General features: G+C 39.4%; 2 protein-coding genes across 5 annotated transcripts in view; both read right to left on the minus strand.

Moving 5' to 3' along the window:
• golga7ba (golgin A7 family, member Ba) overlaps positions 1-3,885 on the minus strand; it is a 10,504-nt gene extending 6,619 nt beyond the window's left edge. The window contains exons 1-2 of one of the 2 annotated variants that reach the window (XM_005735661.1): positions 3,644-3,885; positions 762-979 (exon numbers count right to left, since the gene is read on the minus strand). In XM_005735661.1, the coding sequence (XP_005735718.1) occupies positions 762-773 (12 nt within the window). In that variant the 5' untranslated portion in view covers positions 774-979; positions 3,644-3,885. Of the gene's footprint in view, positions 1-761; positions 1,013-3,643 lie in introns of those variants that run through there. The other variant, XM_013911555.1, reaches the window with a different exon arrangement.
• Positions 3,886-4,485: 600 nt separating this feature from the next.
• zfyve27 (zinc finger, FYVE domain containing 27) lies at positions 4,486-13,647 on the minus strand. 3 transcript variants are annotated; one of them, XM_005735662.1, is made up of 15 exons: positions 13,537-13,647; positions 13,274-13,452; positions 11,949-12,186; positions 11,758-11,828; positions 11,475-11,661; positions 10,344-10,439; positions 9,924-10,036; positions 9,542-9,660; positions 9,070-9,141; positions 8,394-8,414; positions 8,205-8,225; positions 6,686-6,827; positions 6,527-6,573; positions 6,327-6,408; positions 4,486-6,212 (listed from the first exon to the last, which is right to left on the minus strand). In XM_005735662.1, the coding sequence occupies exons 3-15, from the start codon at positions 12,182-12,184 to the stop codon at positions 6,142-6,144; spliced, it is 1,278 nt and encodes a 425-aa protein (XP_005735719.1). In that variant the 5' UTR covers positions 12,185-12,186; positions 13,274-13,452; positions 13,537-13,647; the 3' UTR covers positions 4,486-6,141. The 3 variants fall into 3 exon arrangements, with proteins under 3 accessions (XP_005735719.1, XP_005735720.1, XP_005735721.1); XM_005735663.1 differs by lacking the exon at positions 8,394-8,414 and having other exon boundaries at positions 13,274-13,647; XM_005735664.1 differs by lacking the exons at positions 8,205-8,225; positions 8,394-8,414 and having other exon boundaries at positions 13,274-13,647.
• Positions 13,648-14,038: the final 391 nt, after the last annotated feature.

The raw sequence follows: 14,038 nt of genomic DNA on the forward strand, positions 1-14,038 counted from the left end.
ACACACACACACACTTTCTCTTGGTCTTTCAGGAAAGCAGGGAGACGGGACAACATTTCACTACGGCTAAACACAGATCGATTACACGGAACAAGCTGAAGCAGACTTATAGAGGCCAAACAAGTATTACATACAAGCTTGTTTATGCTTGATATAATCAGTTTTGTGCGTCACCATTATTTTTGGTTACATGAAAGCACAGATGGAGGAAAAGGGAGTCAGGCGAAGCACGGAGGAAGGTCGGGGTGGAGTGGCTTCTGTCCATGGTGCTGAACGGCTGTCCTCCGTGTGTGTGTGAGTGGGTATGTGTGTGTAGTCAAACACAGTTGCTTGTCACCGGATTAACGTGGCTTCTCAATACACAAAAACAGATCTGCTTTCACCAAAACAGCTTAACATGGCAGGGACGGAGGGGGCTGCACTGATCCTTTTTTCTTATAGCTCAGCTGACTTTCAAAAATGCCTCCCTCCCTTTTTTTTCCTCTTTAAACAAAATACTAGAGCGCGTTTATGTGGTAAAAAAGAAAAAGAAAAAAAAGACAAATGAAAACGACCAAATCCTCTGGCGAAACTGGCGTGATAATGTAGGACACAGTGGTCACTCCAGATACAAGTGATCCGCACAGGTTAACCGTGTGCAGCCTCCATGCCCTCAACGTCCGTGTTAACTGGAGCCGCGCCTGTTTCGTTTAAACCTTCATGTCACTGTTCGTGCCGGTAACCGGACCCGAGCTGGAAATTAAACCGAGCGAGTGTCTTACCTCTGTCGCCATGTTGCACCGTGCATCCGTGGCTGTAGGGACGAGTCCCTTCACGCTCTGAAACCGCTTAGTGGGACACGGAAGGGGGGAGGGTGGGGAGAGGAGGAGAGGCTTGTAATCCTGAGGGGGCGGGGCTTAATGTAGTAGAGTGTTCGGCTTTTTCTTCAGCCTCAACTTGACTTTGCAGGACGTCGGGGTGGGGGAGACGACCTCCAAACCTGAAAAATGCAGCCGGAGCGGAGAATGTGGAAGTGTCAAAAACTGCAGTTCCTCTGGTGGCCACTTGAGGCGGTCTCTGAAAGGGAGTCAGCTAGTTATCTGCCATGCTGCACATTTTGGTATCGATCAGATATGAACTAAATATTGCCGATACCAATACCGATACTGATATGTTTAACATAAAGGCAACTTATAAAGGGTTTAAGGGGTTAGGTTTCTTTTTTGGAGACCTGGAATGTCAATGTGCCTGTCTTTAATACACTTTGGGTCAGCTTGTACATGTACATTTAACACAAAAAGGTTCAGACATTTTTCATAGTGTATGTTTGAGGTCTAAATACTGAAGTTGGAGGATAGAATTAGAAATATCAATACTATTGCGCTAGTATTGCGATACGTATACCAGCATTGGGATCGACCCCTCCCCCCCAAATAGAGGCAATAGTGTCCCTCCTCACAGCAGTTCAAAGTTTTTATAACTCATTCACCTGATAATTGAATCAGGGGCGTGGCTGCATTGATTGACAGGTGTTCTGACATAGGATGCTGCAGGGCCTCATCCACTATTTGGAGCGCAATTGAGGTTTTGAAGCCATGTGACTGTTAACCAAGTGACATTAACTTGTCTGCCATTTTGGACATATGATAATATAGAGTCAAATCAATAAGACAGCAATCATACAAGTTTAGAGGACATCTGGCAACCATCTCCACATCCAGAACCCTTAGAGTTAGAATTGTGGCCACCACCGTATTTCTGGAAGGTCGAAACTACTTTAAAGCTTAACACAATCCAAAAAGGTGAATTAAAAAAAACTCAAACAAACTGTAAACATGTTGTTTTGATTGCTGGGTTTGGTCTTTTCTAGCCTGCTTTTGCCTTTGGAAGCAACCTCAAGAGGCTATTAGAGGAACTGCATTTATTGATAATTAGGTGTTTGCTTTTATTTTTTTTTTTTTTACAAAATCTCCATGTAAATTTCATAATATGTGTTAAAAAGGCTTCATGAAATAAGTTTTTCCTTACAAAACTATATCTAAAATATAAATTTCTGTGACAAGAGCTTTTTGGTTTTATGTTCAGGAAATGAGAGCTTGTTTGAAACAGATTGCAGTCTTGATTATTAGTAGTAGCCTATACTATAAGCTATATGTTAAAGAAAGCAGCATCATTCATCCTAAATTTTCAAATAAAATTTATTACAGCTCCATTTTGTGATTTAACAACTAATTTTTATCTCATTTAAAAACAATCGAAATGAGTCTAAATGGCAATGAGTTTTTTAAAACTTCAAATGTCACTTCAAGGTCTTACTTGAAGTGTCGTTATTTGTATTTTCTTTCCCATATCTGCACCCTTTACAGTAGAGCTTTCTTGTTTAACCTTCCTCTGGCATAAACATTATGAGTTTATCAGTGGGAGTGACCCATTTCACTTTACACATCATAATTTAATTCACTAGTTCAGACAAATATTTGTAAAACCAACTTTGAGGATCTATCACCAGCATATCACTGAAAATGTTGATACTTGAATAAATTAGTTAAAAGTTAAACACCAAATTTTAAATGAAGGAATTCAAACTTTTATTTCTAAATGGAATAAATCAAACAAATGAAGCTGTTTTGAAAAAAAAAAAAGTAAAATAATTTCTGATGCTTTTTTTAAAGTGTTGTACAACTGTGCTTTGAAATGACAATGCCTTTTAGTTGCTAATAAAATGATTCCCATGCCAAAAGGAACATACTTACCACCTGTCACTTTAATTGCTGCTGTGGTTACACTCATCATGGCCACGAGTGCCATGCTCATTTTGAGCTTTTAATTGATTTCAATGACCGAACTATTCTTTTTTCCAGAGTGGAATGATCATACAGCATACATCTTCAACAACTTGTAAAAACAAGTCCTAATTTACTTTTGATTTTCTCTCATCTGCACAGGGTCAAAGTGATACATGTAGCCACAAATATACACATAGACCCACATTTATATTTGGCTAAATGTCTCTTAGCAAGTTGCACCTCGAGAAGGTGCTTTTATTCTTCTGGCATAATCTTGGCTGGATAGTTCTTGGCAGAATTGGTAGAGATCATTTAAATTGGTTGATTTTCTGGCACCAACTCGGCTTTTAAGCATAGGCTACATATTTTCAGTAAGGTTGAGTTCAGGGCTTTGATTGGGATCATTGTCCTGTTGGAATATTTGACTGTGTACAATTTTCAACCCTTTAGCTGTTGATGTGAAGTCAAGTTGAAGAATTTGGAGGTAGTCCTTCTCCTTCATTACTCCATCAATCTTGTGCAATGCATCAATGCCATTAGCATCAAAACAGACAATGATGCTTCCACAAGCATGCTTGAGAGGTGGCATGGTGTTCTTTGGGATGAAAGCCTCACCTTTCTGCTCCTTTAAACATGCCCCTTATAAATAAGCAAACACCTCAATCTTTGTCTCATCTGATCATATTACTTTTCTCCAGAAGGCATCTGGCTTGTCACTGTGGGCAGGTGAAAATTCCAGTCGAGCTTAAAAGTTATAATTTTAGACCAGGGCTTTTGGTACATTCTCAGTCCATTGTAGAAGTTGCTTCACTGTGGACAGTGGCTCTGGTGTTCCACCACTTTCCAGTTAACAGCAATTCTAACCAATTTTCTCTCACCTGAGGGTGACTATCTTGTAGACCTTGGAAAAGTAGTGACACGTCCAATTGTTAAGTTTGTTTGAACTGGTGATCTTTGAATACAGCTGTTTAGAAACAGCTCCAAGAGGCCTTTCCAGTTTGTGTAAATCTCCAGTTCTAATTTAAGGCTTCACTGAGGTTCTTGCACTTTCCAATTGCAGTATTGGTCACTCCACCATGGCAGCAAAGAGAAGCTAGCAGCTGTAGTCATTCACAATCACTCTTGAGAAATTAACAGACCTTGGCCTCGCCACCACACTGCAGAACCTTCAGCACCATTTATTGAAACATTTAACGGAGCGTATGCATATATTTGAGCCCTTGCATAAAATTTTGACCCTGTGTGGATTAGAGAAAATTCAAAATAAAATTAAACGTGTCAGAAAAGGAAAAAGAACAGTTCAAAGAAATTGTGAAAATTCAAAAGTTGCTATGACATGCAAGCTCACAATGAGTGTATGTAAACTGACCACAGCTGTAAATCTTTACATTGTTTATTTTAATAACGGCATAATTTAATCTTTAAAATCCTGGGCAGTATATACATAATTAATCATTCGGTCAAATAATAACTCGCACTTTTAGGAGTTTTAAATTAAATATATTATACATAGAACAATTAGAACTATTTACAGTAAGCTTATATATATGATTACAGTAAAAGCAAAGCAAACAGTTACAATCATCTGTGTCTGAAACATGATTAAAACAATGTTGCCACCAGGATCCACATATTGGGTTTCAGTGCCTCACATGAGTTCTTCAAGTCAAGTCCTGCTTGCAAGAGTGTGAAGTTCTGGTAACAGTTTTAGTGGGTTCTTCGGTCCACTCAAATTATTTTTATCCAGATGGGTCGACTCGATCCAGTCAGACGAAAAACATGGACTCAAAGGACCTTTGGACGTGCTGCTGTAATACAATAAAGCTTGTTTGACACGCCCACGTAGGAAACCATGACAACTGAAATGCAGCAGCAATTAGATTATTACAAGAGTAAACTGGTCTGCTCAACTTTGAAAACGGCTCAGACCCTGCCTTCAACAAAACCACACTGTGTGAGACTTTGCTTTGCATTTTCAGTTTTTTATGCTTTTCTGCATCCGCTTCCTCTGGTAGGAAAATCAACTGAAAAAGACAAATCTAATCACAGTGAGTTTTCCAGACCAGGATTACCAGGATAGCATTTGCTCAAAAATGATCTTATGTGAGCAAACTATCTGTCGTGCATGTGCCAATCAGTTGGTAAGCAGGTGCTGGCAGACACTCTGATATTGACTGCTAAAGCCCTATTCACTCAGACATGATGAACAGTCAAAGCTCTGTGAGATGACTGGTTGATAGGAGACTGGAGTGAAAACAATCGCAAACTACTCGCCAACAGCAGCAAAACTGTAAAGGTGTGACAGAAACCGGAGATGGAGAACATTCGGCTTCAAAGTGAAAGGTGACCCTTTTAAAATGTGTTTGTTCCAGTAAGGCACAACTTGTACTATGAAGGCAAATGTTCTCTTTTTCCAGTTTGCACTGTTCTTTTTCAACTTTTACTACAGCTCAGAGACTAAAATGATAAATGTCTCCAAACAAGTTGGCATCTTCCTCGCACACTACTAGTGCCCGCAGCGATCTGCCCGCAACAGAAGCAATCACAAGTTTTTTTTGCAATGCTCTCTTTGCAACTTTACTTAACAAGAGCCAGAAACCTCCAGCAACTCTTCACAAACATTCTCTTGGGGCCAGAGGTGGCTTACTGTGGCTGTGGCCCGGTGTGACTCAGAACTCAAACTTTCCTTCAGAATCTCGGACAAACCCACAATTCATCATATCATATTGGTGACAGATGGATGTCAAGGTCCTTCAGCATTATCTTGTACTTTTGAACAAGCTTAAGCACAACTTAAGCATTGTCCCACATCATATTCATCAGTCTGAACGGCAGATTTGATGCCTTATGTTCTTACAGAAAGGTCCTTCAGCATTACATTGTCATTAATCTGCCAAACAGTCCTTAAGATATCAAAATTCACGAGCCATCACCGTTATTGTGAGGCAAAGATTGTAAAGCAAAACCGCTGTAACCCTGTTCACTTATTTTAACCACCAATCACTACTAGCTGAGTCGTGGTTATCACTGTGCATATATTGGTCCTTCTCAGAAAGACTGTAAATAGGTCCTTTGATTTTAGAGCCACTGTGTACTGTGCTGAGTCTCATTGAGTGATAAGATCCAGTCCTTCACTGATAGCACAAAAAAAGAAAAATCCAACAACAGGAATAGTAGAAATCCCATAAGCAACAAGAGAAGCTAACGAGGAACTGATAAAGGCAAAGGAGTGTAGGAGCTCCACATGGGATGTTTCTTGACAGAAGAGCCTTAACATGAACACAAAGGCATGTACGTCAGGGTCCAATATAGGGCTCAGGGCCAAACAGTGAGAGAACACTTGCTGACCGTTGGGAGATATAACCAACATGCCATCTCACTGTGGTTTGATGAGAGTGGAATTACAGGCAGCACAAACAAACACTGTCTCTCTCTGTGCTTCTGGAGCTGAGGATGAAATAATAAAAGACAGCGGCTTTAACTCAAAGAACAGATGAATAAAACTAACAGAAACAGAATTGTGTGATATGATGCAAATATTTTAACGATACTGCTTCTCACCTGTTGCCCCCATAACAGATTTCAGCACCTTAAAGGAACAGCATCGAGAGCAGAAGCTGTTGCCACAGTTACTGCAGTTTCTCTGCAATAAAAACAGACAGTGGGTTAGAGCTCATCCCAACAGAAAAATAGGATAAAATTAACCATGATGACGACGCCTAAATATATCCCAAATTCTTGCCACAAGGTTTCAGTCTCACCCTTTTCTTCAGAACTGAGAAGACGGCATTGCAGCTCGAACAGTTGCCTTTGGAGACAGAAAGAAACAACCAAGAATAGAGCTGTAAGTCTTAGAAAATCTACCGTGTCATCACCGAGCTATAAATAAGAGGGTTGAAATCAGTGGAGGATTCGCTGACCTGTGACGGTTGTGGGATAGCGTTTACGCAGTTTCTCTGTCAGTTTAGACACTTTGCTGCGTATTGGTTCGTTTCGGCTTAGAAGACCATTTTCAGAGATAGTGTCATACTCGGGAGCTCCAAGGGGTCCATCATCATCCTCCTTAGGGAGACGAAGAGGAGTGAGATACATAGAAAAAACAAATAGTTTTTTTTATATATAACGTCTAAGCTTTTGAAGTGTAAAGAAGCCAGGAAACAAATTAAACATTAACAGAGGAGAAACTAGAATTTAAAATAAATCAGGTAGTCTGACTAATAGCTGTTTGATGAATAAGCTAAGCATAATGATCACAACAACTACGACTACTAGGATGATTATGAAGGTGGAGAATACATTTCAAAGAACATGCATTCACGCACTTGCTGTACTTAATTTATCTGCCAAACATGAGGACCGCAACCTCCATAAGAGCAAAAGCAGAAATTAAAGAAATTAAATGTTGTTAATCTCTCTTAACTCTTAATATTCAATATAACTAGGATGTGATAAAGGTACCAACTGTCTGTGAACCAAGGGCTACCAAGTAAGGTTAACACAACCTACTCCACTACAAATGTGATCCACTACACTGAGTGACAGCAATGACACAGAACCAAATGCACAGAGTGTAAGAGGACAAACAGAATGAAGATATTAGTTGTCATGTGTTAAAAGCTTTTCTTGTTAAAGAATATAAAACTATTCTTTAATAAGAATAACACATATCCAACTTCAACAAAAAATAAAGACTTGGAGAGAGGAGGATAACTTCTTTCTTCCCTGCAGTTAATGGAACAGTTTAGGATTTTAGCAAATAAGTGTATCCATTTATTTGATGAACAGATAAATCAGGTGTAATAGACCTTGTTGACTAATATTGGCCACTAAATTTGACAACATATTTTTTATTTAAAGTTTTATGTCACAAGAGCTAATAGATTTTAAACGCACTTTTGGTGTTTAACTAAATCCCTCACCACAAGGGGGCAGCATTTTACCAGTCCTGAAACGTTCTTGGATCTACGCTTCTGTTCTTTAAACGTTTTAAAAGACATTTCTTTTTAGCTCTAACCCCATTTCCCCTATTATGAATAACAATATGTGTTTTTAAAATAAAGGTTCATCGCTACTCATTCTTGACTGAGTCTTGTCGTGCAGACTGGTGTTACACAAAAGAACACCCTGGAGTTCAGCTGATTTCTCTTAAAATATTTTGGACAGAAAGTCACAGGCAATTATTCACATTCTGTTGATAGAATTAGTTCAGTCTGGGGATTTAATATAGTAAAGATTTGTTTGTTGCGTAAAGCATGATGCTGATCATGCTGAATAATAATGAGAAAAATATCCTGTGTCATTACACAGTATATAACCATTGGAGGCAACAATTATGGGCATGTTATTTATAGCATTATTGCTGCCACACAACTCCTGCCAAGGTGAATGAATGGATGGATGGATGGACTAGCAGTAGGGATGCACAGTGAAATCACTTACCACCAAAACCAATGGGGTTTCCTTGTCAGGCAACAAAACAAGAGATGAGAAAAACGTTACCTAAAAGTACTAATATTCAGTGTTACTATCCGTGACCACACCTAAAACTGCGCTTCAAAAAGCAAAGCAAGAACTAAAGAAAAAGCCATGACGAACTAGCCTCCTCTCAACAAAGGAGAGAACACTTACCTGTGTTGAAACTGAATTTTCCTGAGTTAGGAGGATAGCAGAGGGAAAAAAACCAAATAAAGACAGGAGGTATGTCAGCAACAAAGGCTTCCTCCTCCCTAACAGTTACCGGCAAGCTCAAACTGAACTTCTTAATTTTTTTTAATTATTTTGCAAGACAAAAATTTATAGAATTCACCATCCAAATTTGTTTCCCCCTACATCTATATATTACATGAAAAGTTAAGCTAATGAATGACTCCAGTTTACTGAAGATTTCAGTAGAAATTACTTATCTCAGCAAAAGCAGAAAGGGATGAAAGATAAAACTTCTCCCATTCTTTACACCATTTCTGTTGCTGTCAGGGTGAACCAAGTGGAACACACTTGGCCTTTTTGCTCCACCTATGAGTGTAAATCTGGGTCAAATCAGCTAAATTCACTGCATCCAACTTGGCCAGACAATAAATGGCAGTAACCATTTTTTCTAGTATAACTTTGGCAAGAAAACAAATTAAAATACTACAGAATATTTTATGATTACTTAAACTAGAAAGATTTATGAAATTGGACAATCACATTAGACATTATAAGGAAGAAGTTGTAATACTGCAGACATCTGAGAATTACAACTGCATAGAAGTAACATACAAATGTAATTTAAAAGAACATCCTAAAGTGTAAGTGTTCCGTTTACCTCAATGGCATCTTTAAATTCGTCATCAGGCTCAGCTTCCTCAGCTTCTTCTACACTGCCAGGGGACAGATCCTGTTGTGACAAAACACAAAACAACATCTGAGCACTTGTTTACTTAACTCCTGAAACACAGCTGATCCCAGAGTGAGCACCCAGGACAGCTGTTAAACTGTGGTATGGTCAAGAGATCTGAAATCAGGATCACACATGAATGTAACGGGTGAAGTTTTCACTCTGGAATTCCACAGATCAATGTGATCCCCAGTCTGTGACTTTGCTGGAGTAAAAATCCTAACACAGAAAGACACAGAGGGCATGAAAGGAAAATGATGGATGGACTGTTTATCCCATGCTCTCAGGGTAAGAAGCTTTCAGCTGTATTTGGTTTTAATATAAATCACAGCAAATAATCCTTCAGTGCAAGTCGTATCAGGCCTTATAAACTTTTGTCCTCCGTGCTTCTGTCTCTCACCTCTAGACTGGTCGGTGTGGGGGTCCTCTCCAATAAATTGCCTTGTTCTTGTTCTTCACACGCCCCTTCTGAAGTCTGTGTCTTGCTCATGTGGAACAGTTTCTTAAGCTCCAATAAAACTGGAACAGATTAACAGACCATCGACTGCATTTATAAAGATGGATGTATCCACCTAAAGGTCGTGGACTTTTTTAAAGTCTCAAATTCAGTCACCATCTTACTTTTTAACCATAATTAAATGAGAATGTATTGTATGGAATGACCATGTACTACTATTGTATTTTATTACTGTTTTTAGAGCCAGGCTCTAGAGGCCGTTTGAAGATCTGCAGTTTTTAACGCTTCAGTGTTAGTTTTATTTTTCAGCCTTTTCCAAACTAACCTCTGCAGAAGTCTCTGTTCCACAGAAACATGACACTGTTGAGTCCAGCTAGCACCCAGGCCACCGGAGCAACATAGAGTAGACACACCACGATTAATATCCCTCCATAGAACCTGGAGGTGGAACATTTTGAGAAGTCACATTAAAACTATGTGAGCGATTGATCAGCAACAGAATTCTTTGTTAAGTTCACATTTGACATTTTAAACCGTGACTACTGACACACGTCTGAATATCTTGTTACTATCGGCAACAACAGAAGAGATCAGTACAGTAGAGCTTGTTAAAACATATACAATTCATTCACATGCATGAGCTGAACTGATGTTATCATGAGCGCCGGCTGTTGAGCAATAATGACTCAGCTATAAGCAAAAAGAATGTGCGTGTGTGTAAAAGAGAGAGACCACAGATGCAGACCTTGATGACTTGGTGTGATTATCCCAGTACAAGACTTTATAAGCAGCTTCTGCTGACTGACAGGCAGAGGACAGCATGTCATCCAGCTGCTTCAACCTGGTGAAGGCAAATGAGACCCACATTAAAGGGTGAACAAATACATTTCAATCGATTTGCAAATACATACCATGAACAAATACTCAGAAATGCACCGATAGCTACAGTTTATAAACTGCTTAAAAAATAAAAATAAAAAAGGAAGAAGAAACTGACTTCCTCCATCTTCTTTATCAGTGTTTGCCTGAAACTTAATCTTTAAATTGGATATTTTAAAATCGTATGAAACAATGAATATGCCGGTAGCAGGTAGGACTCTTAGTCAATATTGTGTGATGAGAGACACATTCAAGTTTATAATAGTTTGGAAATAATGACAGTTTCACTCCGATCAACAATTGTGGGATGCATTACATTTTATAAATGTAAAGTTAACAACTCTACAGGACAACTAAGCATTTCCTCAAAGGTTTTTCCTCCAAACACGAGCCAAGTGTTTGCTGACATCTTCCATGTCAACTACAGGCAACCATGGCAACCTGCTAATAACCAAAGCAATTGAAAAGAGGTTTTTGATGCATCGCTGTAAACCTCTCTACAACCAATTTCACCTAGTGACTGCCAGCAACCTCAAGCAATTGCTCACAAATCAGCAAGGGAATATACTTTTTTTTCCCCCCTAGCGACCAGTGGTTGCCAGGGGGTCACCTAAAGGTCTCTAAACCTTCCAATCGGGACCTTAGCTTTTTGAAACCAGAGTTTATAAGTATAGAGTGCATCAAACATTGAAAGCATACTCTGCTTAACTTCTTTCTGCACATTACGGGGGACCATAATTTACAAAATGAACATAATGTTGGATTCAGTAAAACCTGAAAGAAGTGTCTCAGACTCTAAACATACTAGTAACAAGTATACTATGGGCATGGATCAAGTGAGCTGAGGGCTCTGGACTTTATTTTTGACAACCACAGGTTGTCTCTGCTGGCCTTTTAAACGAAAGCAGGTTTAAAGCAGCTCCACACTGACTTCATTTTTTAGATCTGGATGCTACATGCTAATAGTTTAAGTCGTTAAATGCATAATTTGCCTTACAGGTCTTTGACTTCCAACATGGCCTCCTGTTTGGTGAGATGAATGATCTGCAAGTCTCTGCGATACACAGCATGAAAGCGACGCTTCTGAAGCTCATCGTATGAGGCTCTGCCCCTACACCTGTCCTGCAGGTAACCCAGGGCAGCCGGCAAAGATACTGCTGCTAAACTCACAGTGAACCAACCAACTGATGTCAGAAGAGGGAGACAGAAAAAAACAACATAGTAAATTATTCAAAGGGCAACAATAAGGCTGAATAAGGCTGTGTAATGGTTCCTCCTACCTTCATTAACTGTGCAGAAGAAGACATTGAGGAAAATACAAACAAGCAGAGAACACAGTGGCATCTTCCACCTGAGAGATTAAAAAAAAAGATCATAATGAATACTGCAATATAAATATGTAGCTCTGTGATTACTATGAAAAAGCAGTTATGTGATATTCATACAGGGTACAGAAAGCACAAATACACACCCGAGCAGGAAGCGAATGAGCTCCACTGTATCTGTAACCGGTTCTAGATATAGAGCCATCCTCTTATAGGACAAAACCATGTTGAGGAGGTCAAAGTTTGGTGTACTGCGAGGGCTTCCCAACTCAGAGGCATCTGAAGACCCAGGGGCTTCTTTAGACAATGTGTGCACCAGCTCCCCCCGATCCCCTGTGCCCTGTGAGGGGTCTTGGAATGATCCAGTACTGTGCAAAGCCATCCCTGGACAGAATGAGGGACAGACGACAAGCAGGATTCAGGTGTTGAGTAACTTCGAAAGCAAAAATGCATCTGCTGTGATAATATTACCAACTGTCTAGAGCTTCAGCAACAGAAAGTTTGTAAACCCTTTTGAATTACTGAAATTTCATCTTCTTACAAATAAAGACAAACATAAACTGATAACACAAAAAAAAAAAACATCTTACAAAAAGTCCAAGCTGAGAAAAGTAACAGGCCTCGAGTTTCCTATATCTTAGAATCTCTTTTAGCAAAAACCTACATCAGATCTTTTTAGGCTTTATAGAGGATTTTCAACATTTTCCATCATGCATCAACCTTAAGCAGTTGTGTTAAGGTTAGGACTCTGACATGACTATTCCAAAAACATGAATTTTTTTTCTTTTTAAACTATCGTGTTGTCGATTTACTTGTGCACTTTGGTCACTTTGTAGTTGTGGCACTCTACTCCTGAGATAGCAAAGCAGCCCCAAACCACAATCCGTCCACCACTCTTTCAGTTTTAGAGCTGGTAGACAGTACTGTTCTAAAATTCACAAATACAGAGTTGTGCGTTTTAAATAGAAAAATGGACTTCTTTGTCATCTGTCCACAAAACATAATCTCAGAAGTCATTGCAAACCTGAAACACACTAAAATGCTTCCTTCCATTAATACTACTCTTATTTGGTGTTTTGAATGAACAAAAATTCTGATACTTGGAGAGATTTTTACTCTTTGTTGAGTTCATCAAGCTCCCATAACCCACGCTTACAGTCTCAACTCCTTTATGCGAGTTGATGAATGAACAAACCTAGCGTTCAGGTGGATTCCTTCCAAGTATTACGATATGTTGGTAGCTTTCATGAGGACTACTTATTTCTGATTAATCTATTAAAATCGATTTCTTTATCGTGACCATAAGGAGGGAAATCCGGGCTAACTGCTGTGGCCTGCGAGATGCGGTCAAACCGGAAAGTTAACTCAAGTCCTGTGCCGGTGGGAGAGCGCTGTGCTGTACAATAGCAGCACGACACCGGCATGTCAGCCTTGCTAACACTAGCTACTAAATACGAAGGAGATCATTTACCTCGAGCTCGGTTTCCAACAACAACCAACTTATGAGGCGGCGGCGGTGCTGAAAGGAGCTCAGGCGAAACTAGCGAGTCCCACCGATACCATCATCTTCAGCCTGGAGGAAGAAAGAGCCTCCAAATTCAAGCAGCTCAGTCAACATGGCTCCGGTTGTCCTCCTGCATGAGCACAAACCTGGAACAACGAAGCGATTTCTGAAACTGTCAGCGTGTCGGCATAGAGAGTCAACCCGCTATTTTGCTTTTTTGGACCTGCTACCTTTGCTTTGCTAGCTCTGTTCAGCTGCGAGAGCGTCAGCTTCCTCGTTTAATCCAGGCCTGATAATTGATAACAGAAAATGGTCAATGGCAGGTGTCCAAACCAGTCGATCGCAGAGAGACTGATCAGTCAAGCCCCCCCGCCTTCTTTTTTTTTAATTTTTATTAAGAATACTCCTTTGTAAAACAAGAACATAACATATTTTTTATTAGGGTTTTTAAAAAAAACAACAAAAAAACAATTATATTTGTACATTTTACCACCATCTGCGCTCTTGGACAATCTTTCCATACATTTCAATTTTATATTGAAAGTAATTTTGTGAGTAGTAATAATAATAATAATTATGATAATAATAATAACTCTTTGTGACCTTTAAAGCAGAAATTATTCAGACTGTCAGAGTTTTGACTGTTATGATTTATCAGAATAGCTTTCATACCAAAACATCTAATTAAAGGATGATTTTGGTTTTTTTTGTTTGTTTTTTTGGGGGGGGGGG

The sequence above is a fragment of the Pundamilia nyererei genome, unplaced genomic scaffold (genome assembly GCF_000239375.1).
Source record: "Pundamilia nyererei isolate P.nyererei 1_Seehausen unplaced genomic scaffold, PunNye1.0 scaffold00065, whole genome shotgun sequence".
Taxonomy (NCBI): domain Eukaryota; kingdom Metazoa; phylum Chordata; class Actinopteri; order Cichliformes; family Cichlidae; genus Pundamilia; species Pundamilia nyererei.

Bases quoted from the DNA above. Each gene is read 5' to 3' on its own strand.
- zfyve27 (XM_005735662.1), bottom strand. From the start codon at position 12,184: ATGGCTTTGCACAGTACTGGATCATTCCAAGACCCCTCACAGGGCACA. The intron at 8,415-9,069 runs GTAAACGGAACA...CTCCTAACTCAG, and splicing joins AATTTAAAGATGCCATTGAG to GAAAATTCAGTTTCAACACA. The intron at 6,828-8,204 runs GTAAGTGATTTC...CGTCTCCCTAAG, and splicing joins AAACCCCATTGGTTTTGGTG to GAGGATGATGATGGACCCCT.